Consider the following 26,999-nt stretch of genomic DNA (forward strand, 5'->3'; position numbering starts at 1 on the left):
CAGTCATTGTTTACACATCTGTATTGTTTACATTCAAACTGTCTACATGTTTACTTGCACATTGTCTATTGTTTGTTTGTACATTGTCTTGATGCACTGTTTGCACTTTGTTTTGTTTTTTACACTTGTTTTACAATCGAGAGACTTTCTGTAAGTAAGAATTCCATTGCACCAGTACCGGTTACATATGGCAATAAAGTTCAAGTTCAAGTTCAATTAGCCTGTGACTTCCACAGTAGACTTCCCCTTCAATGACTCATATTATTTAGCATAATGAGTTTACCTGTGTGGTTTGTTCAATACAATCTCAGTGCAGCTGTGTGAAATTGTTGCCATTAAGAGTTTTTTTTTAACATTTCAGTCCTGTATATAACTAATTCAGATCAAAATCATGACTACATTTTGAATTAAACTATTTTGGACAAAAAAGAAGATGGTCCAAATAGTTATTTTCTAAAATCCATTACTTCAGTTTATTTTCCCTACAATTAAGTTTTATAATCACCTAGGGCCATAAAAGTAGTTCAATCCTTTTATCTGAAAAACACCATGTCAAATAATGATGAGAACATTTACAAAAAAAACACACACAGTGGAGTCACTATGAAAACTACATACAGGGTGTACCATTAAATAAAACAGACAGGTGTAAAAATGCCATTGTCATTTTATTTATACAATGCCTGTGAAGTACAGTCATGAACATTACAGGAAGCCAAAGCAACATATCACTATACCATCAAACCCATACAGTTGTTTCTGTATAATTCACTGGAAATAAATACAAAAATTAAATGTTTATTGTTGGAACAGAGTATGCAAAAGGAAACCGTATCCGTTAGTATCGTTCTCAGAACCAGACTCCAGGCTACGTCACCATGTCACAATTATGCTGCTCGAACATCAGTAATGTATACAAGCAGTTTTAGAAAGAGGATCTCCGATGTGTAAAAAAGACCTTCACAGTACTATAGCTAAAATGGGATTTTAAACTGACAAGACAAAACCCATCACTGCTAAACATAGCATTATAAAGGAAAACTTCACCCTCTTAATTTTCCATAAAAGTCATGAAAGAGGCAGGCGAGGGGGAAATATGAGGCTATAAACATGGATACAGTCCCTTTTGGATATTAAACATTTTGTCCTTAAAGCCCGTTTTGCACGTCTACAAAATATGTGAATTATACCTTTAAAGGTAGATGTAGGTGGTGTGCCAATGTCTTAAGAACATAAACAAAACTGCGTAAGTAAGGCTTTCTGGACAAAACAGACGCAATAACACTACTTTAAAAAATACAAACTGCAGAAGAAAAAGAGTCACACTCCATTCTCATTATAAAGGCCCAGTGACTAACAGCTCAAGATACGTGGCATATTGTGAATTTGATAGTTTAAAAATAGTGGCAATCTTTTCTCACCTTTACTCAATTGATCTTGGTCCAAGAATGATATATACATATGTACGTGAACATATATTTCTATACATTTATACACAGCATAACTATCACATTGTTGTTTCCAATTTAGAATGAAGCACCATTTAAAATTTAAAGGCAGAAGAAAATCAAGAGTGCCACTACTCTCACGGGAAATCCTTATCAGTATCCAACATACACCAGGTTTATGATGTGCTGTACTGTTTCACAATTAACAGGAAGAGTCTAATTACAAAAAGAAATATTCAATGCAAATTTTAAATACAAGTCTGAAGTCCTTTTAACTTCTTGGTGAGTTTGTTGCTGTCCAAAACCGTTCAAAGTTACAAAACAATTCTGAGTTTTTGTAAGATCCACTTTTTCCAAGACATCTCAGAAACCTGATAAGCTGATTACCGAAAATAAAGCTAACTGTAGCCCTGGGACCACTGATACTAAGAGGCTTTAAAAACACAAAAATGAGCATTGGAACCAATAGCATGTTTTTTTTGTTTGTAATGCCTCCCAGTATAAATATGGTCAACAAAATCTAAAAACAAACACAAAAATATTTTTTTTTACCAGCGAGACACATGAAAATTGATGCTGATCAACAGATAACCTGAAAGCAGTGGAGGCTACATAACGTAACATAAGTATCTTCTGGTGTGATTCTCATGTTGCAAGTCTGAGTTATAACGAGGCTGGTGTGTATACTTTTATATTACTTGAATTTCTTTTCCATCGCCAGGCTTTCATGAAGTCTGGACACATCCTTCTCATACAGGTCCATCACCAACGTCCCATTTTCGTCGAAGAAAGCCCCCACAGATTTTGTGAACTCGGTCTCCCTTTTCTGATTAGATTTCCCGTCAATGAAGGTCATCCTGAGAGTGTAATGGTCATCAAATCTGCAGAGCACATAAGGCAACTTGTCATGTTACTGCTGATTACACAAACACGCACAAACTAACGCAGTACAATCCTGACAACACAAATTATATATATGACGGCACCCCACTGAGATGGAATGGTATAATCAATCATATCCACCGAAGGCAAATTCACCACCTATAACGAAGTTAGAATTGAGTTGTATCAAGAGGTTCGAGTAGGGTGTGTCACGTGCATTGTATACAAAACAACAAGTGTTAACTCCATGACGAAAAGTAAAACTTTTTGTGTGTCACGCCTGAAGAAGACTCAACAGACAAAACACTACATTTTTTCTTTCTACTTTTCAGTGAGAATAAACCTTTGTGTTATAATAATACAGAATTATACCCGTCTTAGAAGTAATAGACACACCATGTATTACTCAAAGGAAGAATAAATTTCAGTACATTACAGTATTATAGCACATTAATGAAATCCACCAACGCTTTACCTTTTTAGACTTGAGGAAAGCTGCCAGACATGGTCAGGGTCCAGCCCAGCTGGATCTTTCTGGAGAGCTACCAAGAAAATGCTTTTCTCCTTGTAGGAGGTGTACAAGGTAAGAATGCCCATCATTATAAAGTAAGTAAACATCAATTAAGGAAAAACACATTAAATGTTCTTAGGTGCTGTTTCTAAAACCCTTCTCAATTCTGCTGGATTGCCTTCCTACGTATATGAAGTAATCTTTCTGCCAATCCAAAGTTAGAAGACTGTACTGTAATTTTGAATTACTTTCACATTTTATTATTCAGTTACCACTATTTCCAATTTATTTTTTAATCACAAGAAATCCCTTTTCAGATGTAAATGTTACATCTGCATTTGCATAAATGAAACTTCTGCATCTTAAAGTGCTGTTTGCAGCGAAACTAACACACCAGAACGAGAAAAACAACTGCGCTTTTTACAGGAAGTGCACCGCTGTGAAGGCAAAAGGCAGCAGGAAAGCCCCACACTAACACTTCCTGTGCTCAACACTCCCTACCCTGCAAATTAATAACGTCTTTCCACCGATAAAACAGCAGTTCCCTGCCTGCTGCTGAAACAAAAGGATATGACACAACGCAGAAGGCCAAAACGGGCTTGGACTCAGGGAAAGGATGCAGGTAGTCCCATACTAGTGCCACAATCGCAAAGAGGCAGGACACTGTGCAAATAAGAAGCCGCCCGTCGATGAGCCGGAAGTTCTCGATGTGGCCGTACTTGTCCAGAAGCACCTGCACACAGAGCGGGACAAAACTGGCAGCTCAGTGATGAACACTCAGAGACCGTACCGAACAGCACTAACTGTACTATTAATGTGACCTCAGCTGCCCATTCTTCAGACAGCTGGTAAGTGACGTATGAAAATAAAACCTTTTAATGGCAGATTCGGGACAACGATGGCAATGGGTAATGCCGTCTTTTCTAGGGCCCCAAGTACAGCCTGACGATCACTTGTAGCCAAACACCCTCTTCATGGCTGCTGGTGTCTTTGCGAACACCCTGGCAACATGGGATTAAGAAAATCACAACGATGACTGTGATCCTCAAAGAGTGATCTGTGTATCCCTTGCAGTGGGTTTTCCTATCCAGTACTCTACAGAATTTAAGTCATAAGACTCCTGCCAGCCTCCACTTCTGTACTCCCACCTTTTTGGCAGCATCATCCAGGGAATTCTTCACAGCCGCTCCGTCCCACTTATCGATCTTCACAGGTTTTTCATCGATCCTCCACTGAAACAACATAGATACAAACAACAAATGTGCACAATATCCCCCATGGAACGTAAAGCCGAAAAGCATGAACTTCAAGGTTACGTTAACATCGTGAAGTGTGTAAAACATGACGAATTTCAGCCTGCCAAGAGTAGCAGGCTGTTCTTGGGCTGCGCTTTTTTAAGCGGAAGACGGTTTCGAGTCGCCCCCTGCTGGCCAGAGAGAGGTCATCATGACGTTTCACAAAGCCGAGTCGTTTTTAACAAAAAAAATGTCACTACGTGCGTTTTTGGTCTTCAAACCCAAAGCATATATGTTCCTACAGGGCCACAAAAAGTATAAGAAAAACATTACTCGTAACTCTTTCAGTTCTTAGATTTAATATCTAAGAGAATGCATATATAAATAATGGATAATGAGATCTATATATTATAAATAACCCCAGGCGGGAGTGAAACTAGTTTTTGTTCAAGCATGTAGTAGTTTACGGCTCTGTGGTCGGCTGTGTGTTGTTTCGATGTTTATTCTCCTTAAAAATGTGCTTTTACGAAAACTGCTTTACTTCTTCATGGAAACGACGAGTCACGGCCAGGTACCATGTAACGTTACTAGACGCAGTCTGTTTCGGGAGAGGGACAAATCACTTAACGGCGGGAGGGGGCGCTCCTGTGCTTGGGGGGTATATGTCCTTACCTGAGCTGGGGGTTTTACTTTGCTAACGGCGGCTTTCCTTCGGGAAGGGGGCCTGGACTGTCCGTGGGATTTTCGGTTGACCGACCTGACCATCGCTACCGGCTTCGGACCGGCTCCCGTCGCTTAGCAACGGGTCAGTGACGTGGCCACACCGCCCCGTGACCGGGCGGGCGCCATCGATCAGATGTGCCTAATCGATATTCAGATATTGGCTTTTAAAGTACAAGGAACACCGTTCCAGGATCCGATGGCGAAGATCAGCGCATGATCTGGGTCAACTCCAAAGAAAATGGGGTTGTTTCGTTTCCTATGGCGAGGTTGTGCACAGGAGAAGAAATGCAATACTTGTTTTGCTAAAGTACCGTGCTAAACGTACTGGCATCTACAAGTATGTCATCATGCCAGGGAATCACCAAAGATCATTAAATCATCCGGGAGTTTCGGGTGGAATGACGTTTAGAGACAGGGCACATTCTGGACAGTAGTAAAGTAAGTTATAGTTCTCTTATTTATTTACTATATGGGCGAGCCTCATGATCCCATAACTGCAATTAGGTAGCAATTTAAAAAAATAACTGATCATGACAGACTCCCCACTCTCCCAATCAGATAGCGGCGTTTCAAATGCATGACCGACGTGTTTATTTCAGCCACCGCTGACCCGGTGGTGGATTTTTTTTTTTAAATAATAAAAAATCAAAAGAGAACATCCCCAGTAAATTCTGCCGCTCTGCGAACTGGACGAGCTTCAGTTTCAAAAGGCGATGCAAGGATTTCCTCTAATGTCTACAAGCGTTACCTCTGCGCGTCTCAACAGTTCTCCACACACAGACGGCCTCATCTCTGACAACTACCGCGTAGCTTCAGAGCTTTTTTGGAAGGGGTTTTTCGTGAGCCTCAATAGTCAGTCGTAACACCACACTGTTACACAGAACAACTGCGACCCCCCTTGTGAGCCACAGAGCAAGGTACGGAAAATCACCTTCTGTGTCAGATGGACCATATGCTTCACTGCTTTGTGCGGGACACAGGCGTTTTTAGAAGGAGCGGCATTGCAGGCCGTGCATATCGACCAGTCTCCCGAAACGCCGGGTGGTGAAAGATGCATATCCATCTCATCTGTCAGAAGCATCGCGACGCGACTGTTTCTTCAAGTTTCCGCTCCGACCGCAGCGAATGGACGAGCGGTGACAGGTTATGGGGTCTCCTGCCCTCCACAACAAGCAGGAGCGCTGCGCCAAATAACCCCCCGAAACAAACACAAGCAGACGGAAACCTCGCCCAACTGCAACGCGCTTGCAGTCCCCGAAATGTAAAAGTCGCACCGAAGCGAAGGACTGAAACGCGTAAAAAAAATACACGTTCTTACTTTTTCTAGGATCCCACTCTTGCCGTTTCTCGCCGCCATCTTTTCTTCCTGTTCTCTCAATGACTTGGGAAGTTGCGATTGGTTCCAACTGACCAATCAGACCTCTGCGAGGGGGCCGGGTGAAAAGGCGTGACGGAGCCGGAAGAAGGCGGTGGTAGGCTGTTGTGGGATTTGTAGTTTCTGATTGCGCTAGGTTGGGGTGCCGAACTACAATTCCCAAATCCCACTTCAAGGCGTCCTCTAGCGTCGCTAGGATACTGGACGATTGCAGAAAGAAAAAAAAAATGGTGAAACAATTTCTATGATATTTGTGCACTTGGTGTGGAATGCAAGTCTATCAACAGCATTTTCGTGCAGAGTGAGGTGAAGTATCTGCTTGAGCAAAACTGTTCAAAACTTTCGCGGACTTTTCACAGAGCAATGTTGGGTGACGGACAGGTGTTGGCGCTATGTGAAATAGCGCCATTAATATACCCTCAGATATCATCAATCGAAAAAGCAAACTAACAAACAAACAGAGAGATGGTACACGAGCAGTTAATATCACCTGTCAACAAAAATATGTATGTAAGAGATCAATTGCTTTAGTCATGCTATGGGCCAGATAAAAGTGATTAGATAGTTACGTGGACGGTGTTGACAGACGTATGTGCGAGTTGTCCCAGGGGAAGAACCAGTGAACAGCACTGTGATAGTATTACCTTATTCTAGTTCACCTTCTTTCCCCAGGGAACGTGGGGAAGTCTACAGTGCAGGCAGGTATTGGGGAGCAGGGACCTAGGCCTTATTTTCCTTTGGAACGTGGTGGTTTCTGCATAAGCTGAATCTGCAGTGTTTCTCCAAGGGCATTTCATGTTTGCAGTAATCATGGCAGGGCCCTCCCATATTTCTATGTGGTCATGTCCCTTCCAGAACCCGGGCCCGTTCTGAAGAGGTCCCTTCTGCTGAGAAGTGGCACCAGCAGCGATGTCTATGGTTGGACTCTACAAGCTGGACGATGGGGAAAACTTCCCAACGAACTGCTTTCCTGTCAGGTCCTTCTATCGGCAAAGTGAAGAAGGTGGTTTATCGGGATTTTTGTGTCGGCTTCGTCCGAGCCCGTGAACGAGCTCTAGGTTGCTGAGCGCAGAAATGTATTTCCCAAACGTAACTGTCCGTTGTCAGGCTGTGTGGTCAGCCCTGTATAGCTGTAGAGCTAGCAAGGGTTAACATTCCTTCTAAAAACTGATTCACAGATAGTAGTAGTGAGGTTACCTGAGGGCCAGAAATAGTTTGTGTTTTGACACAACGTTGACCCATGGTACAGATAATTAATTGGGTTCGTGTCAATTTGTGAATCCATCGTGTGCACGTTATTGGATGTACAGGTCATGTAAGAAAATCGCTTTTCTTGATTCTAGTGCATATGTGTGCGCATTTCTACTAAAACGTTGCAAAATTGGATTTGCTGATAGTAAATGCTGAAATACAGAACTGTTTTCTGAAAACTGCTCAGCTGGATTGATTTGTCTCTATTTTAATTATCCTTTCAGGGGCAGGACACTGGCTTGTTGCCCACAGAGCAGCCGAGCAGCAGAAGTACGGACATGTACAGCACTCCAAGTTTGAGAACCACTTCAGAGCAGAGGGAGGGTCCCTGGACCAGTCTGTGGTATCCCACAGGAGAAAACTCCATGGCTCTTTAAAGTCCAGCCCTTCGGATAGAGTCTTAGATGGATTTCTTTTAGTAAGTACCAGTCAGGTGTGTTACAGAATTCCTGAAGGAACTCTGTTGAACACTTGCAGGAATCCGTAAGGATTTGTGATTTATAATGATAAAAGCCCTTGTGTGTTGTCTTGCAGATGACCACACATCACGTGGAGAAGCCGTCTGACCTGTGCTCTGTTGACATCAGTGACAGGAAACTCGCCCTGGTAGGATTTGCGTTGTTTGTCAACAGAGGAAGTGGAACAAGTTGTTACACACAGTGGTAATCTAAATCTGTATGCTCGGTGTGAGAATCGGTGTGATAGAGACCAGTGTCTGTCCAAGCCTCGTCAGTTGAAAGAGGATGTTTGCATATATTTTCAAGCTTAAATAATTATTTGAAGAAGAGAAATTGGTTAAAAAGACTTGGCTTCAATGACATACAATTGATGAGTTTCAGTGACGCACAATTAGCAGGATATTGACGAGGAACCAAGACTGCAGTTATGATTTCCAAAGATGCTAGATTTCACAATTCTTCATTACTGTAAATGTAAAAATAAGTGATCAGTGATGGTGTTTTATTCAATCATTAAATATTTCTTGTATTATGTAAAACACCTTAAGTCTTTTCATAGAGAATAATATAATTTTTAATATTCAGGTGGGTAGCTGCGTCAGCATGCGTAGGCTGCAAAGGAACAAGTAATAGGTTTATTCCATGCTGAAAAAAAGAAGAAAGAGAACACAACGTTTCGGCCGTGGAGCCTTCTTCAGGTGTGAAGAAGGAAATTATATAAAATATATAATATAGAAATTATATAAAAATATAATTTTTAATATATTTTTTCATTTTAGATTTGACTCGTCCCTGGTATGATTGGTAAAGTTTCACTGAATCCTAGTAGGATTAAAAACAGACTGGTTTTGTTTTCTTATCAACAGGCAAGAGAGGAGGACTTCGAAGCATTTGACAATGTTGCCTATATTAACGCTTCCAACAATCTCTTGACGCTGGGTAGGTAGTTACTGCTGTGGTGTGTGTGTGCTCTGTCTGCATCATGTTTATCTCGGGGGCCTCTGTACTGGGTCCATGCATTTCATAGTCGGACGTTGTTTCTGAAACTGTCATATTCTTTCTTATGGCATCACAATGCTTACTGTATATAATGTACTCACTTGCTTTGATTTTGTCATACAAGACCATTATCTTACCATGATCTCAGTCCTGCTTCACTGCATTTTACTGTGCTTTTCCTGGCTATAAAACAGTAGAGGTTAACAAGGGTATCTGTACTCTCTTTGTGCTTCTTCTGAATCACTCCAGCTGGGCTCCCACTCTCCTCTTGGTAGTTGGTTGTCTCATAGCCTTTCCTGTTATCTTCTTAAGACAGAGTGATTGAAGTCGTTTGTTTCTGTTTCCTTCCATGCCAAGCCACCATACAGAATTTAAATGCCCCGCATGCAATAGTTACCATACCAAACAACATGCCCTCTTGTTTCAGGGCCTTTTCGAAAGTTTCCAATATTAAGAGAGCTGGAGCTCTCAGTAAACAGCCTGCGCAACCTGACGATCTGTCCTGGAGAATTTCCCCATCTGGAGGTAAGGCTCTTTTCGTTGGTGGGTCATTCGGCATCTTGTTAGCACACAGCAGTGCCGGAAGCTGCCATGCCTCAGACCTATTTTAACGACATTTGCGATCGTTTAGTGGATGTTGCATTCATTCATTCAAAGTTGGATTGAACCCTCTGGCAGACGCTGGACCTCTCGTACAACAGTCTGTCCAGTGAGGACGTCCTTGCCTTGGGCCTGTTGCCACGCCTGCGAGTCCTGCATCTCACGGGCAATGCGCTGTCCGCTCTGCCGGAGGACATGACCTGCCCATACCCAGCCCCTGCACCGCCGTGAGTGCACTGCTTGCTTGTCCTCATAGGGGCTTTTGTGTAAAGCACTGTGGTCTACAGCCCTGTCTTGGCTAGAAATAGAGACCTGATGTGAAACAGTACAGCAGGGCAGTTCACTGAACTCTGGGGCTGCCCAGCTCCAGCCCTGCGTGATCGGTGTGTCTGTAGGTTTGTTTGTTTGTTTGTTTGTTTGTTTGTTTGTTTGTTTGTTTGTTTGTTTGTTTGTTTGTTTTTTCCTGGCCAGCATTTAATGGCTGAATTGTAGTAATCACTGGCTTAAATGGATAATCTTAATAGATTTTTCCAGCTTCTAGGGTGATGGTGATATAAAGAGACCAATTTTATGTCTGCTAAACTATGTATATCCCTCCAGTACTGAAGCAGGACATTCCTGCCTTAATTTTTAAGACGGGATTGTGTACAGTTTCCTGAAAGGCATATAGTTATTAAGGATGTGCAGACATTTATGATGTAATTCCATTTTGCAAGTAAATATCTATTGGTAGCACTCAGAGTACTAAGGAATAGGAATATCACATTCATAAGTGGCAGGACCCTGTGAGCATGAGCATGTGTTCACATATAGCTCTCAAGTCATTGCTAAATGGGCTGAATGGCTTCCTTTCCTTTGTTACCTTCCTAATATTTTACCTTTCTAGTAATTAAACAACACCGGTTGAGCATGTAGATACAGACATTGTGCAGAAAAGAATTTTCCAGCATTTTAAATCCAGTACAACAATAATCAAAACTTTAAAAGAACACTTGTAACATTGTTCTCATATTTTAGCCAAAATACATCATGAATCCCTCATAAAGCTCCTTTATGAGGGACATTCTGTAAAAGTTACAAGTTCAAACAAAAACCTCCATACAGTAATTACTCTTGTCTTCCCCAGCAGGTCCTATTGTCAGACTACCCGGTTCTGTAACCTTGAGGTCCTGATACTAGATGACAATAAACTATCTTCCCCAGGAGTATTTACAAGCCTTGCTAATCTAAAAAGGTAAATGTGTCATTCATAGGAATACAGTATTCATAACAGTCAAAAAGTGAATAAATACACTTACTGCATGCCAGACCACTTTATAGTGTCTGTATTTCACTAAAAAGAAGAAACTTATTTTAGTCAAATTAAACCTTATGCGTCAACTTTAGCTCTATAGACTGTAAAAGCACTCATTTGAAATGTTTTAAGCTTTACTGTGAATATTTTGTGCAGTATTGATGTCATTCATGCTTTGGAACAAGCTACCCAGCTTTGCTGTGGAAGCCATTTTTCAGGAAATGGCTGGATGAGCTCTTCAGATCAATTAACTACTAACTACCAGTCAAGCAAGGGGGGCCAACTGGCCTCCTGCCCTTCTGTAACTCTTCTCGTGTTCCCGGCAGACTTAAGCATTTAAACCTGGACAGAAATGGCATCACCGAGGTTCCATACTTGCAGCAGCACAAGCAGAGCTCAGATGCCAAGAAGCTGCCTGGGCTCACAGGCTTGCAGGCAGACAGAGCTCTTCCCGTCGCCCCGCAAACGGAGGTCTTGAGGGAATCTCCTGTGGAATTCGATTTACCCCTTCCGGAGCTACGATTCCTCAGCCTAGCTGGCAATAAGGTTTGGATCCAGATGGCGGAGTGTTCGTTTCCTTTTAACGGTACTCTAGATGCGTTTCTGGGAACGTCTACTACAGCCACGCTACCTTGGTTAATTGGAGGTCCTAAATTGTGCACCTCTGTGTGTGCATGTGTCTGTGTGTCCTGTGATGGGCATCACAGGGTGTAGTCACGCCCTGTGATGCCAGGACCGTCTCCTGCTTGCTGCAACCCTTAACAGGAATAATTGGCTTTGTGATGGTGGATGAATGCATGGATACACTGTATATGGTATTTTCAACTGGAGAAGATGACAAGAAGGAATGTAAAAGTTGACCTTAATTTGTGGTTACCTTCTTCAGATCACAGAGGAAGAGGTTTTGTTAGCAGTGGCTCTGTTCCCGTCACTCAGCGAGCTGGTGATACACAGTAATCCCCTCACCACACAAAGAAGTGGTATGGCTACATCATTAACTGATCTTCTTAACATGCATTTTAACCGACTTCCAGGAATATAACTGCTGATTATTTCATTAGCTTTATCCATTTAATGAAATAGTCGTTTGCATGGTTAAAAATGTCGGTTTACCGTTTTTTTGCTACAAATTCCAAAGGCTCGTGTTGTAAAAGGCACATACAATTCTGATGATTCAAGGACTTTAACTTTAGGAGGCACATTAAAGTGATACATATGGTTTGATGAAAGCCTTATTAACTGCAAAAGATCCCAGAAGGATTGAAAGTTCCTCAATGTTTCCTTTTCTCTCTATTGCAAAATAACGTATCTGTATTAGATTTTTTTCTGTTTTCACAATAGTAAAGAATCTTGCAGGTCTTCTCAGTAAAGTTCCTTCTGTCTGCATTTTCTGGTGGGTCAGTGGAAGCTCATTCCATAAACATTTCATGGCACGTGTCCTATTACTTTTTGGCAGGTGACCCACCTCTCCTTACTAGTTTCCTTCAGAACAGACTGGGCATTAAAGTACAGAGGAAAGAGACCGTGGGACTGGTGAAGCCACACTTCGTAGTCCCAGTTAATCCGAAACGAAAGGTGAAGTCCGAACTCCTTTCAGAGCCACATCGATACCACGAGGCACCAATCTGGAGTGGAAGATGCTTACATTCTTGCTATGAAGCATCATGTACAACAAGACAAAATTAAATATAAAACTCAAGGTTCTTAATCCAATTCAGTTTCTTTATTTAAATATAAAAAAATATAAATGTGCAGAAGGAAATCATTAACAGCTGAAACTGAGTGCGTTTACAGAGCCTAGGAATCCGTTTTGTTGTTTCTGTCTTGCAGGTGAAAACTAAAATCCCTAAGGTTCCCAGACAGCCCCTGTTTTTGGAGTCTGCTCCTGGCTCTTTCCTTTCCAGTCCTGCGGCTCTGAAGAAAAATCAGGAAGCAGCAGACTCCCAGAGGAGTCTAGGCCCAGCAGAGTACAAGCCTCTGCCCCCAATCCGCCCGTCTTTTCCATCTGACAAGAAGGAACCCGGAGAGGGAGAAGCAGCAATGTGCTATCGAGAAGAGGACAATTCGGAAGTGGATGACAAGGATGAAGGATCAGGGATGTCTAAGGATCAGGATACCTTCTTTATGACACAGGTAAATTATGCAGTGACTGTAAACCTTGTTTAAAAAAGCGATGTTGAAGAATGCAGATTGTTCTTGGCACAAGGTGAAGGAAGACATAATAAATTCAGAGAAATTATATTCTTTTTGGTCCTTTTTTACATAATCTTTTCTAAAGGTGTTATTTCGATCGCACGTAGTTTGGTCAGTACTGGGGTGGGAGATTTCTAAGGAAAGCCAGGTTGCAGCTGTACGTACCGTTAGTGGACCAGTAGGTGGCACTGTTCTTTTTGAAGCACTGTGCTGCAGGAGGTGCCATCCTCCAGATGTGCTGTTATACTAATGTCCTGATTAAATGTCCTCCGAGGTACTTTTAGTGAGAGTAGGGCTGTTAACCCCAGTGTCCTGGCTACATTCCTCTCTGAGCTTGTACAGTCAGTCTTCCCTTACACCCCCCCTCACTCCTCCCTGGACCTGCTGTGCAGAATGGCTGCTGCCCTTCTCCCTGGTAGGGTCCCCCCTATACAGTATGTGGTCTGGGGTTCTTTGAGGTGAGAAGGACTTTGTACATTTTTAATTAAGCTTATTGATGTACCAACTGTTTGCAATTTATAGCAGTGATGTTGGGGGAATGTCATAGACACGTCTTAGGTGAAGTCATGCCACTCATTTAATTTAGGCATGCAAGAATATGGGAACTTCTGTCGGACCTCTGACACCGGAAATGTGAGCTGGTCTTACAGCAGGCTTTTAAAATCCAGAGCTGCAGAGAACACACCATAAAACCAGAGGTGTTCTTTCTTTGCAGGTGAACGATTTGCCAGAATCTAGATGGCACGTCAGAGTGGAAGAGAAAGAAGCAACTGACGGGACAGAACAAAGCCTGAAAGAAGAGTCGGTTCCGGACAGATATCGAGGATATGAAGTACTGCTGGATGCAAAACCTGATCCCGATATGACTGAGCCCATGGGTAAGGACTGGTCGATCACATTCAGTGATAGCAGCGGTGGGAGACTCAGTAGTCCTTTTAGTTCCTTGCTGGTTATCTGCCCACTCCATCCCAAATTATTAACTTTATGGCATCCATGCTGAAAATGAAAGAAATAGTCATAAATGTTAGCCCAAAAATAAAGATATTAAAAACAGAACATGTTGACTGTATTTTTCATTTGTGTCTTTCAAACCAGGAATCCAGCAGAATGTCAGAGCTCTGGAATATGCACTGAAGCACCTTCTGGTTTACAGGGATTCCAAAGCTAGACTTGACTGTGTTCAGAAACCATACATACCAAAGGAGAGGAAGGTGAGATTGAGTAACAATCAACGTTACAGTCAGATGTCTTGCGAAGCAAGATTGTTTTTTTAAAGACTTGCTTAAACTTCAGCTATCGTTAAGTGGTAAACTCTAAGAAAGGAGGCATTTCTACACAAAGGGTTGTGAATCTGCAACAGGCTAGTCACCTTTTTTTGAGGAACCTTGACTTTTATCAACAAACTTCTGAATGAGATCATAGACGGGCGTTGTTACGTTGTAACGTTGTTAATTTAAAAAACACAATCAGCTCCTCATAAATGGTACAGCATGAAGAGTACAGATAGCTTTATAATTACAATTAGGTTTTGGTAACATTTTTCATTTCTCCTGACAGCTAAGAAAGCTACCACCTCCAAAACCAAGGAAGTCGAAAGGGGAGAGAGTAGAAGAATTCCTAACCAAAATAAAGAACAGGAAAACTATAACCGACATTCCATTAGGTACTGAATTCTGAGCTTTTTTTTTTGTCTTTTAAGGAGAAGTCTATTGCATTAATGAGGTCAGTATGAACGATATATCTGATTAGCATAGTCTTGTATCGTTCACAGCAAACGTTCTTCAGGATAAAGACACCTACAAGAAGGAATACGAAGAGGCTTTGATTTTGCTGAGAGAAATGAAGAGGCAATACCAGATGGTCCGGGCCAAAGCAGTGGAGCAGGCAGCACAGATCGAGAGAGCACAGCTGGAGGCTGTTCGGGATGCAAAACAAGAAAAACCTCCTGAAATACAGCCACTCTGAGGTGGTATCAGGTGGTTTTTTCCCCCCTGTGTTTTCTTTTCAGTAAATGTATAAGACAATTTTGGTAGCAATAAAGATAAGTTTAAAGGAAAGGAAAGTGTCTTCAGTATAAAATGCCACTTTAAAGGCCATGTGCTGCACAAAGCTGTCGAACCAAAGATGCATTTTTATTCTTGATGACAGAACCTTACTACACCATAAATTCTAAATTACAGATTGAGAGCTTTTTTTTAAATGGTTAAAAACATCTCCTTTTTAAAAATATGAATAACCATCACGTGAACATTTTTATATTAAGTGAGAGGAATGACAGAGGCACTTTATACAAATAAACGTATCCAGGTGTTTGAATGGCCAAGTCAAAGTCCAGACCTGAATCCAATCGAGAATCTGTGGAAAGAGCTGAAAACTGCTGTTCACAAACGCTCTTCATCCAACCTCACTGAGCTCGAGCTGTTTTGCAAGGAAGAATGGGCAAGAATTTCAGTCTCTCGATGTAATCACAGCAAAAGGTGGCTCTACAAAGTATTAACGCAAGGGGGCCGAATAATTTTGCACGCCCCACTTTTCATTTTTTTATTAGTTAAAAAAGTTTCAAAAATCCAATAGATTTCGTTCCACTTCACAATTGTGTCCCACTTGTTGGTGATTCTTCACATAAAATAAAAAATTTATATCTTTATGTTTGAAGCCTGAAATGTGGCAAAAGGTTGAAAAGTTCAAGGGGGCCAAATACTTTCGCAAGGCACTGTAATTACACGAAGTGTTGTCGGGGTCTGGCACAAGCTAAACAGTCATATTGTTTAAGTCAAAAACCTCTTCAAAACCAGTGCCTTAAAAGAAGAATGAGATACATGGATTAACTTACTAATAAACAAATAAAATAGTCTATCATTTGCAAGCTTTATGTTTGTTAATAAAATCTGAATGAAAATAATGACAAGTTAACAGTAGTGTTGAAAACAAAGAAAACACTTTCCAGAATGTGTAGGAAAATTTATTTGATATTGACAAGGGAGGAGAATTAAGACAATTTGCGCTGTTAATTCGTTTAAGCAGTTTCAAAAAGGTACGAATTTCCATTGCAAACCTCATACCACTTAACTTTATGCCACATGTGACAAAAATGAATAGGGAATAAAACAATTTGTATCTCGTACTGTAGTCTTTTGATTTAAATCTTATTATACCATATTTCTGATATTCTAGCAAATTAGGTGAACAATACCAAACCTCAAATCAATTGTTTTATATTCACCAATGGTGGATCAAAAAGACCATTCCTGGTGTACAAGATGATTTTTAGCTGGTTAAACACAGATCTCATGTACATTGCAGCCCATAGTTAAAGCTATGTCAGTTTAGAAACATTAAGGCTAAATCAGATTTAAATCCCTGGCCACAATCATAATTAGTGTGAAAAACAAAAAGTGGAAGACAACAGAACTGTTTAAGAATGCTTCTCTCAAAGTCAAAATGACAAAATATTTTGATTTCTACGTGAAGGCAAGAGCACAGACTTCTGATGGTGGAGGTTCATTTTATTAGGTTTCCAAAAATCATGTTTTGTGCTTTGTGCCCATGAGACAGAAATGCCAATTTGAGGGAAATCGAATCTGTGTCCAGAAGCTGATTTTTACTTAAAAGTAAAAATGCGAGACCACACTCAAACCAACAAGATATGACAGATGGTGTCTGCTGTTGTACATTAGTGCACTTCAATATCTAGGTCTGCATGGTTAACCTTCTGTATTTTTGTCAATTTTTGAGGGTTAATTCCTCTATACGAGTGGAGAATTCCTGAACATGTCTGCAGCATCGATGAAAAAGCAAGTTTGCCATCACCAACAGAAACCAAAATAACAAGGACCAGGGAGGAAGAAAGCCTCTCTCCAGTACATGCAAATAGCTGAATCAAGCCTTTTGGCACTAATCAGAAAGCTTTTTCCTCTACCCTTTAGAACAACAACAATAATATATATATATATTATATTTACATAAGTATATGTATTTACATATGTAACATTTATAAAGCTCTTGTTTGGCAGATAATGGTAAAAAAAGAAATTTTTAAAATTCTAATTTTTAAAATACAGATTTACAAAACAATCAGCAATTCCCCCCCTCCCCCAAGAACAAAAGAGGGAAACAAATATGAAGCCCTTAATAATACTGACTTTTATAATACGTATATTTATAGCAAGAACGTACGGGCAGCAGCAAATTTAAAAACAGAACATCAGTGTACAATGGGACCTATCCCCCCCAAAAAAAAAAACAAACAGTATTGATAATTTGTATCAGAGTAATTCCATGGGATTGTTTTTTAAATTTCCAGCAACTGTCTGAAGTTTCCATTTCATCATGTCAACATAGCAGTAGTGTCTGGTGTGTAAGCAGGGATACACTCAATAAAAGATGGACAACTCAAGCTTTAGCATGAAAATACTACCTAAATCTGAACGGACAGGGGGTGAGAACAACGATATTTAAAAAGTAAAAAAATGTAAAATTCATTGTTCTGGAATTTCTCATTCTTAAATTTACGAAAATATAATTTTAATACATTTTAACATAAACACCCAAAAACCCATTTGCTATTCAGAACCCCAATCAGTTTCCTTGAAACCCGGAGAAAACATTCATCTGGTGTTAACATGGATACAGAGAAACAGAGATGCAATTTCAAAGGCTGCTGGCGCAAATATCTCCAAAATAAGTGTGCATATATTTCACCTGTCTGATTATTTTCTGTTGCAATAGCTTCTGCTTTAAACAGGTACAGGTGGTTTTCAGACAATGGCTACTGCAAGATAAACCGCAGCTGGTTTCAGATCTGTTTATCTGCCGGTTTTAAATTCTAAGCCACTGACGGCCAGTCAAGAAAATCTTTCACGTCTTCGGAACCCCAGTTCCTAATGACTGACTGCAAAACTTTCTGTGTGAAGGAAAGATCTACTCCTTTTTCAGCATCTCAGATGCTGAAATAAATGTAGAATCTTAAGATTAAAAATCTTGAACCTTTGCAGCACCTAATAAATCAAAACACCCAGCTCCCACAACAACGTCTGCATTGGTGGCAGCTCGACAGTTTCGACGTGTACCGTTTCTGTGGGTACGCACTAGGCTGGGTCAGCCTCAGGAAAACCATGCATTTGTATGTAAATAACTTGCAGCACCACGGAGCTTGAAAACCGTTGACCGGGGAGAAAATGCTGTCCCATAACGTCCAAATCTAGAGCTCGGGGAAGTCGGAAACGCAAGTGACGAAAAACACAACGCATTAAAAAACAGGTCGACAGAACATTCACAATAAAAAAACGACACCCTTAGCAGCTGTGGGCAAAGTGCTCACGTTCTTTTCCCGATCCGTGCCGTTCTCCGGAGACCGTCCGGGGCGCCCGCGGCCGCGGACCACGACCGCAGCAGGTACTTGTCAGGGGTGCCCTTCCCCCTGTCCACTGTCCGGCGCTCCATGTCGAGGCGCCTCTGCAGCTTCACGGCAAGCCTGTGGTCCTCCTCCTCCTGCCGCCGCCGCTCGCTGGACGAGCGGTCCACGTCGCGCCCGGCGGCGCTCTCCTCGCGGCTGCGCGGCCTCGGCCTCTTGGCCCTTCCAGCCTCTTCTAGGTGCTTAGTCTTCCGGCTCCGTTTCCTGCCCCTCCGCGAGGCGGGCCTGCTCCCGGCACTGCGCCTGCCGCGCGCGGCTTGCGCGGCCGCCCGTTCCTGGCCGCACGGCGTCGACGCGGCGCTCCCTGCGGCGGCCGTCTTCTCCCGCTCCCCCTGCGCGGGCGCCGGGGCGCCGCTCGCCGCACAACGTTGCGGCTCCCCCGGATCAGCGCCTCGTCCCTGTGAGCCGGGCTTCTGACCCGCGGCGCTGCTCGGATCCCCCCGAGCCGGATGGACCACGTGGGGGCTGCGCACGTCATCCGGCTGGCTTCCACTGCCGCCGCCTTCTTCCACGGGCTGATCAAATACCAGCCTTCGTTTGTTGCCCGCTGAGGCCTTCCCCTTCTCGTGCCCCGAGCCATCAGCCTGGGGCACAGCAGCAGGCAGACTTCTGTTCAGCGATTCCTTAGCCAAAGCAGCGTGGCCCGATGAGGTCTTCTTCTTGGCACTCGCCGGCTGGCAAGCTACACCCTCTGGGCTCTGCCGGAGAGGGAACTCCTCGGCAGGAGAGCTTGTGATAGTTCCTTTAGATGCTGCCTTTGTGCTCTGGCGGTCCATCTCAATTTGCTTCCACTTCTGGAGGATGGTGGGGCTGGCCTCGTAGCTGGTGTGCTTCTGCAGGCTGCGACTTATGTTTCGGGGGGTGGACTTGACAATCGCGGCCTCCACCACTCGCCCGTCCGGCAGCCTCTTGGGGGGGGTGCAGGGCGAGCAGACGATGGGCTTGAAGTGGTTCAGCTCCTCGGAGATGCTGTCGTTGCTCTCGGGGCTGATGGACCTCTCCGGTTTGGATGGGGGGCCTGCAGGTGGGGCAGGGGGCCCCGCTCCCGAGCGCCCACTCTGCCTCTTGTCGGGAGTCAAGATCGGCGCCGAGAAAGAGCAGCTGTTTTCGGAGGACAGCAGGATTCCTGCATTGGTACTGTACGTTACATTCGTCTGCAAAATAAAAGACAAGAGAAGGACCTCTGAAGAATAATTTGGAAAAGCAGACTACACCTGTTGCAAAATATATATATACTTTAAAATGCATGAAAAAAAGTATGAAAGTCTGAAACATTTGCAAAGTAAAACGGAGCTCTGGTGAGAAATGAAGCCTCAGCGAGGCCCTTCTCAATAAAAACAGCTCTGTTGATGAAATTGACACTCTTATGTACCTTACAGCTAAGCTTTTTGTTGACTGTAGAGAATAACTGCTCAAGCAGTAGCAGCAGTACCTTGACCATAGCAGCAACGTGCGAAAGGCAACTGCTCTTCAGCTGGCCTTCTTCAGGATCTGTGCAGCTCCTGCTCCTCTGCCTCACAAGCGTCTGCACCCTGCCGGGAGGGGGTGGCATTTGTTCAGAAGTTAATTGACAACCATTTCAGTTTTTTCCAGATTTACACTGCGCCAACTGCAGGACAGAAGATTAGTATTTAACAAAGAATACAAACATTATCAACAACACAAACACTGCAGAATATTTCATTTGGTTACCGCACAATAAATACCCTGAGAGTTACAGTGTCTACAGTATCTACTCAGCAAAGGACAGTCTCAGGGACAGCCAGGGATTGTCATCTGAGAAAGAGCTGAAGGGCTTTTCTCCTGTGAGCATGCAGCTTTCGAAAGAGACGCGTTTTAAGTTTTAAAGCATGTTGCTGGTAAAGAAACTGTGGACATGTACCTCCACTGAACAGTCCATTTTCCACTGTGGGGTTCCAGCTATGAAAATCTGAAACAAGGACCCAGCTGTGTAACAGACGCACTGTTTCCATCAAGGATCTACTTAAACGTTACGTCTTTTATTCAGCTCTGTACAGGTGGGATGCACATGAAGAATATTCAAAATAACTTGACTTCTTTGCCAACGACAGCTATTATATTTACACATTTGCAGCCAGCGATGAACTGGCACATGTGCTGTGAAGCTCAATGGACTTCTGTGCTTTACACATGAATGTGAAGCCCACAGGGGAACAATGCATCTTTGGGTGTGCCATCAGAGGGGTGGCACTTTCACATGTGCTTGTTGAAAACTATGATTCTGCTAACCAATGCACACCTCTCAAACACTGCAGAACGCTCTTTAAAAAAGGGAAAGATACCTTTTGCTACACGCTGGCGAGTTCCTGGTTTTCTTAAATGCAGACATGTGCTTGGTCCTGCCCCCCATCGGTTCTTCATTCTCAGAGTCGGATAACACCACAGCCCGCTAGGACAAAAAATAAGGTCAAGGGGGAAACGGAAGGCAGAGTGAAGAAGTACTATCGCATGGAGCTCAAAGTGGGCGACGACACCGACACTCTGTGGGCCACAGCACTTACAGCCTGATTCTCAGCAGCAACGCCTACCCAGTATGGGAAAGACGGACGTGTGAGGAAATGAAACCCTACAATGAACAGAAGCTTCAGATACATCCCTGGATGCCAGGAAAACAAAATGCGAGCAAGTGGCTTGCTGGAGTCACTCCATGGCACACCGGGAGGACTTTTGCAAGCAGAACGGAAGCAGACTGAAAACATCTGCCACGGGCACTACTGCCGCGACCAGCAGGCTGAAGTCACAGAACCGCATCCTGAGCACAGCAAAGCCCCTGGAATCAGCCAGAAGAGGAAATGCATCAGGAAGCTCTAAGGCCAAGTGGGCATCGAACCACATCCAGTGAAGCAGGACCATCCAGTGACCTGAATTGAACACGTGACTGCAGTCAAGCAGGACACTGTCGTACTTGCTGGTATTGTCCGCGTCTGAAGGAGGAGGGGATCTGTTCAGGCAGCAGCGCTGCACGAGAAACTGACCATACAAGGTGGCCACTGGCACCCATCGTAAATCTGATGGGTGGATACGGTACAAAGATAACCAATAATAAATAATGATAAAATAACCAAAATACAAAATATGTTTTACGAACCCTAAAATAAACTCATTCAAGTAAATAAGTGAGATCTCATAAAGGAGCATATTTCCATTTCAGTTCTTCACAGGTGAAACTAAACTGACAACCAAGCGGAGTTGTACCGTCTGATACTAAATCAGCCTGTTAGCAATCCAAGAAAGAGGTCTGTCCCTCTCGGTCACTCTGGGGCTTACTTACAGGCTCCTCGGAGAGCTGCAGGGACCCCAGACCCTCTCTCCTCCTCTGCAGTCGCAGCTTCTTCTTTTCTTCATCCTCCGAGTCCGACACGGTCACAGCGAACTGCAGAGCGGACACGTCATACATGAGAACATGTAACACCTGCAGACCGCAGCTTAGCAAATCTCTTTGCAAGTAAGAACAACTACGGGAGCAGCCCAATTTGGAGATAATCTATATATATATTTAATCATGTAGCAGTACAGCATGCAGAAGAAAACTCACAGGTTCCTGAAAGCACTTTAGCGTTCCACATTCATCTTTCTTCCAGTGGGACTGTACTTTCTTTTTCACCTCGTGCTCCACACTGCCCGTCACCTCAAAATGATCCAATGAACATCCAGTCAATCAGTAGCAATAAAGGCAATAAAAGAGTAAACCTGCTTCATGCTAGGACCCACCACCAGCAACAATTCCAAAAGACTATCTTTTTATTTGCAATTTCTTATTAAGGAAACAGGGGGAAAAAACTGAGGACACGGGGAAGGCAGTACAAAGTAAGGGGGCAGACTGGGGACTTACTGTGGAGACTGTATCGGGATTGCAGGAGCTCTTTGTCTTCCTCGGGCTTTCCAGCCTCTGCTGGTCCTCCTCCAGGGACTTGTGATTCATCTCCACTGAGGCACCTTCCTCGTCCTCCAGCTAAGCCAGCACACAATCCCAGGAACAATGGTGAAATGATCCTAAAGCCCATGTGACTGAACTCCCCAAATCCCTCCCTCCACACACACGATCGCAGGATACCTCTTGCGCACGTTAGGAAAGACGACAAGTGTGAGGTCAGTAAGCACAGGTACCTCGATGTGCCCTCACCTTGTTCTTCATTTGTTTTTTGTACTCCTGTTGTATCTTGCGAGGTTTACAGAATATTATTCCTAGGATAAATAGAAAAAAGGCTGTTAAAAACCACACCGAGCCTTGTCTTTCGTCTTAAATAGCGATTTAAAAAAATGGCTTGGGTTGAATTATGCAGCCTCCAAATTCCAAAATGGTTTCACAAACATTTCTTTTTCAAATCTATTAAAACCCACTGCAATCAAATTCAGCGTTCACTTAATTTGATTCCCTGCAATCAAATAAAGACAAAACTGGTGCTTACACTCTTCACCACAGACCAAGCAAACTGTGAAAAAACGCTCGATCTTCATTTACTAACATGTGGAAATATAGGTACATTTTTTCCCCAAATTAAGATGGGAAGAAAGACTTATTTTATCAGATTGACACAATGCACTGCTTTTTTCCATGCTTCAAATATAGATAAAAAAATACAGAGGTACTTGGTGACTGACTTTGGTAACTGCAACCAAATTTGAAGGTTTATGCAGCAAGCACCCTGTCTGAAGATTCAAGAGGGCGACTTGAGCTCCCTGTGTCCCTGCCTGGAACCCAGAATCCAAGCTCCTCCCTCTTCAAACTCTAACATGTTGGGACAAGTCACCTACCGAGGCCAGCACTGCCTCCACAAACACTCCACGAACTGCACAGCTGCTCATCTGCTTCGCTGCTTGCAAGCTACTATCTCTGCATGCAATGTCGCGTTAAATCCTACCTGGTTTTAACACACAGAGCAGGCACAAGTGGTCTGTTAACATTCATGACTGCCAAATACGAGATTTACTGGGTCTACAGCAAAACTACAGGCTCGACAGCTAATGCATTCAGTAGCACCTAAAAAAAAAAAGAATCTTGTTTACAGTCTGGACAGCTCTCCGAAGTCATTACACACGGCTCGCGCCGATGATTAGTCGTCTTTTAGGAGAGCCGGAAATGAGCTTTTTCTTTAATCCACAATTATTGTTCGAGAAATTCGATCCCAGCATTTCCATCTCAGGAGCAGAGAATAAAACGATCCTGTCCTACTTCGCACGTCCGACTGAACACAGAAACATCTACAGCTGGACATAAGCTCCCAAGAGGCTGGGCAGGACAGCTGCAGTGAAACGGTCTTGGCTCTGCAGACCAAGGAGTCTGCTCCAGGTGTACTTCCCCGCACCAGCCAACGGCAGGACTGTTAAAAGAAGAAACTGAAGCCCTTCAATGCAATTATTAGAGTACAATTATTATACTACGATAATTAAAATGGGAAGAAATATGCACAAACACCAAGCAGTATTTATTAATATACTTACCACCACAAACTTCCATTAAAGCACTTCGTATAGATTATCAATTCGTTAAGTAGTCCCATAGGGGAACAAGATTGGGACTCTCTGGGACCTGGGTAGGAGACCCTTATTCTAGTTAGAGAATAGGGAGGAAATGCACCAAGTACGACGGTAAATATCCATTGCATTGAGAAACCAAATGGCCTCCTGTGGTTTGTTATCTTGTTAATGTTATAAAACCGATGCACTTCAGTCTTGATTTGCCCTGATGTCACAAACTCTGTAGATCCAATAATGAAAGTCATAGAGGGGTTTCATAGAGCGTGCTTGCATATTCAAGTCCGAAAAGTCAAATGTTATCGATTAAGAGGCAAAAACAGCATTGCAACTATTCATCTGAACAGAGCTGTGGGCAACAGCTCTCCATCAAACATCCTGCCCACTATACAAGTTGCATCTTAACTATCTAGTACCTGTACCTTAAGGTAACCCTGACCTCGCCCACCCCTTGAGAACTTCAGCATTGCAATTTCTAAAGCCGCACAATATCAGTTAAAACATAATTATATTGCGGCTTCTACTGATTTAAACTACTCGCCGGAGGTGGATGCTGCACACCGGCGGTGGTGTAGGGGATCCCCATTACCTGTAAAGCACTTTGAGTGGAGTGTCCAGAAAAGCGCTATATAAGTGTAAGCAATTATTAGTAGTAAATGTAACACTAAAGCTAACAAGACAAATCTCCAGCGAAGTTAAGCTGGGTGTTAATGTCCAATGATAAATCACAAGCAAAAAAGGCTTAATGCGCACACTAAAAAGTTTGATTTGCTATGCATACAGCACAACGACACTGAAAACATCAGTTACAGTGCGAGTTGCTGAACAGAATCGACCCCCCCATCAATACAAATCGTCGAGAGGGGGGAGGGTGCAGTTTTTCCGCCAGTCTTCAAAAACTTATTTCAACGCGACCAATAATTTAAAAAAAAAAAGCCCGGGTCATTTACCGTCTGCAACGCAGGCCTCCGCCTCCCCACTGCTCTCCATCCTCCGCCGACATCTCTCGGGGTAGCTCTGCCGGACCCTCTCCCACAGCTCGGCGTCGACCAGGCGCTTCTCCCGGGCCTGCCTGCGGGCCCAGCTGGACACCCGCAGCCGGCACAGCGGGCAGCACAGGCTGGAGAGCTCCACGGTCCGCCTGAAGCAGGGGAGACACACCGAGTGCCCGCACGGCATGGTGACGGGCTGCAGCAGGATCTCCAGGCAGACCGGGCACCGCGCTTCCTCCAGCGTCAGCTGTCGAGGAGGCGCCCCGGCGCCCGCCTCGGCCCCGGCCGGCCGGACCCTGCCTCTCCGGTCCCTCTTCCCCGGCCTCGGCCGCGGCCCCGGTCCGGTGCTAGCGTACTCGGCGGACCTCAGCGCCGCCATCTTCCTTTTTTTTTTAAGCGTTTTTTTTTTTCCTTGCTTGTAATTTTTGAAAGCAGTCCCCGCCCTTTTTGGCGAAGACGTAGGGTGATAAAATATGAATAACGTACGGAAGGGAAAAATAACCACAAGCAGCAAAAAACGGCGAATATAAGACTCAGATTTTTTTCTCTCTCTCCACTGCAAAGTTGCGGAAACAGAAACGAAGTTATTTTTTTTTTTGCTTTATTTCGGTTGTTGTCGGTTTTCGTTCTTAGCGAATTACATTTAGGGAAGCTTATGTGATAGCGATTTTGTATGAAGTGTGAGCCTTATACTTATTATGTAGTGAAATACAGGGACATTGCTGAATAGGAAAGTTTGTTTCCGAAAACATTTGCTAGTCCAGAGACCCAGAGACCTCAATTAACGTGTGTTGATTTATTGTTTACAAGCTTGGCTGCTTAATTTCGTTATTATCCCCAGTCCTCTGCCCTGTTTCAGTGATTCAAAACAAAACCGACAAGAGGAGAGAGTCGGGGCGTGATCTAAGGGGGACCCGACCTTCTTCAACTTTCTGACACTTCAGTTAAAGTCCCAGTGAACAGAAACACAGTGACCTGCCTGCAGCACTTTCATTTCCATCCTTGAGCTCCTTCTGGTTTTACTTTTATTTATCGCAACCCCGATAGGTTTCAACTACCGCTTGTCTGTAAGTTTTTTTTTATTAGAAAATGTGTTTTAAAAATAGGCAATGTGCAGGAGCCTTTATTTTCCTTTGGGTAGCAATTAACACCAGTTGTTGGAGCTACAGAGCTTCAGCCTTAGCCCTTGTCACTGATTTAATCACCGATTCTGCAGTTTCGGCGCTCTCTTATTGATTTCAGTCGGTCATTTTGTCCTTAAAGCCCGAGGTTAAGACAAGATTGAATCCTTCATCTTGACAACGTTTGGATTGATCGGGTCAGTCTCGCCGGCAGCAGGCGCACACACGGCCACCAGGCGGCGCAAGAGAGAGAGGGATCCAGCGCAATGGAGAAATTAATCCCGCTGAGACTGGGAAATTACAGGCAGGGGATACTTTTATTGACCGGGAAAAGTGATAAAAACAGAAATCAGGGGGTGGATACTGGGTTCACAGACACATTCACGGAGTCTGGGGCAGTATCCCAGGGTTTTCAAAAATGCAACACCCACATACACATACAACATAGCCATAGAAACTGGTCATTTCTGTAGCATAGTTGAATTCAGGCATATAAATACACACACAAAAACCAACAACCACAACTTTTGTACAGCGGGTAACGAATTTCGCCGGCTGCCCGTGGGGCAAATTTGCACCCACCCTGCTCGTTCACTTCTGTATCCTGTGCCATTGATGTGTTCACACACCCGATTCAACAATGATGATGTTTGGATAGTTATTACAGTGGAGTAATTTCCCCACTTATAGGTCCCTGACACTCAGATCGTGAACAAAAAAAAAATAAGAGGCGTGAAAAACGGAAAAAAACTGTGAAACAAGAGCAAGAATCAGATCAAGCAGTGATGCTAAACTTCCTGTTGAGGCTTCGAAAGCACAATTTATTATTTTACATGTTTTTACAAAATATATAGTTTAAAAAAAGAACCGTTATTTTCCATTTATACGAGGAAAGGTTTAAGTAGTCGCTGGTAATTATTTATGTCACTTCGTGTTCACTTGCCTTTCTCTCATGCGATCTATGGGTCTGTATTGCGGGTGAGAGGAAACACGGTAATATATCGTTAA

At 43.3% G+C, this 26,999-nt stretch overlaps 3 protein-coding genes across 9 annotated transcripts; 1 reads left to right on the forward strand and 2 right to left on the reverse strand.

The window, feature by feature from the left end:
* Nucleotides 1–649: 649 nt before the first annotated feature.
* spcs2 (signal peptidase complex subunit 2) lies at nt 650–6,237 on the reverse strand. 2 transcript variants are annotated; one of them, XM_088638468.1, is made up of 5 exons: nt 6,118–6,237; nt 3,990–4,073; nt 3,414–3,574; nt 2,806–2,940; nt 650–2,329 (listed from the first exon to the last, which is right to left on the reverse strand). In XM_088638468.1, exons 1-5 carry the CDS (start codon nt 6,154–6,156, stop codon nt 2,143–2,145), a joined length of 606 nt encoding a protein of 201 aa, XP_088494594.1. In that variant the 5' UTR covers nt 6,157–6,237; the 3' UTR covers nt 650–2,142. The 2 variants fall into 2 exon arrangements, with proteins under 2 accessions (XP_088494594.1, XP_088494595.1); XM_088638469.1 differs by lacking the exon at nt 6,118–6,237 and adding an exon at nt 4,749–6,079.
* xrra1 (X-ray radiation resistance associated 1) lies at nt 3,555–15,031 on the forward strand. 5 transcript variants are annotated; one of them, XM_088638457.1, is made up of 17 exons: nt 6,321–6,475; nt 6,534–6,651; nt 7,027–7,177; nt 7,650–7,843; nt 7,960–8,031; nt 8,750–8,822; nt 9,310–9,407; nt 9,561–9,709; nt 10,609–10,716; nt 11,103–11,322; nt 11,663–11,756; nt 12,233–12,351; nt 12,607–12,909; nt 13,685–13,847; nt 14,065–14,180; nt 14,527–14,632; nt 14,741–15,031. In XM_088638457.1, exons 3-17 carry the CDS (start codon nt 7,084–7,086, stop codon nt 14,932–14,934), a joined length of 2,103 nt encoding a protein of 700 aa, XP_088494583.1. In that variant the 5' UTR covers nt 6,321–6,475; nt 6,534–6,651; nt 7,027–7,083; the 3' UTR covers nt 14,935–15,031. The 5 variants fall into 5 exon arrangements, with proteins under 5 accessions (XP_088494585.1, XP_088494583.1, XP_088494584.1 ...); XM_088638461.1 differs by having other exon boundaries at nt 6,326–6,475; nt 10,612–10,716; XM_088638459.1 differs by lacking the exons at nt 6,321–6,475; nt 6,534–6,651 and adding an exon at nt 3,555–3,689 and having other exon boundaries at nt 7,030–7,177.
* An 884-nt stretch (nt 15,032–15,915) lies between these two features.
* On the reverse strand, nt 15,916–25,352 carry rnf169 (ring finger protein 169). Of its 2 annotated transcripts, none has more exons than XM_088638470.1 (8): nt 24,829–25,352; nt 22,527–22,588; nt 22,236–22,355; nt 21,939–22,031; nt 21,675–21,776; nt 20,686–20,792; nt 19,815–19,914; nt 15,916–19,536 (listed from the first exon to the last, which is right to left on the reverse strand). In XM_088638470.1, exons 1-8 carry the CDS (start codon nt 25,247–25,249, stop codon nt 18,286–18,288), a joined length of 2,256 nt encoding a protein of 751 aa, XP_088494596.1. In that variant the 5' UTR covers nt 25,250–25,352; the 3' UTR covers nt 15,916–18,285. The 2 variants fall into 2 exon arrangements, with proteins under 2 accessions (XP_088494596.1, XP_088494597.1); XM_088638471.1 differs by lacking the exon at nt 24,829–25,352 and adding an exon at nt 23,846–24,820.
* Between the last annotated feature and the right edge of the window lie 1,647 nt (nt 25,353–26,999).

The sequence above is a fragment of the Lepisosteus platostomus genome, chromosome 7 (genome assembly GCF_059453375.1).
Source record: "Lepisosteus platostomus isolate fLepPlt1 chromosome 7, fLepPlt1.hap1, whole genome shotgun sequence".
Lineage (NCBI taxonomy): Eukaryota > Metazoa > Chordata > Actinopteri > Semionotiformes > Lepisosteidae > Lepisosteus > Lepisosteus platostomus.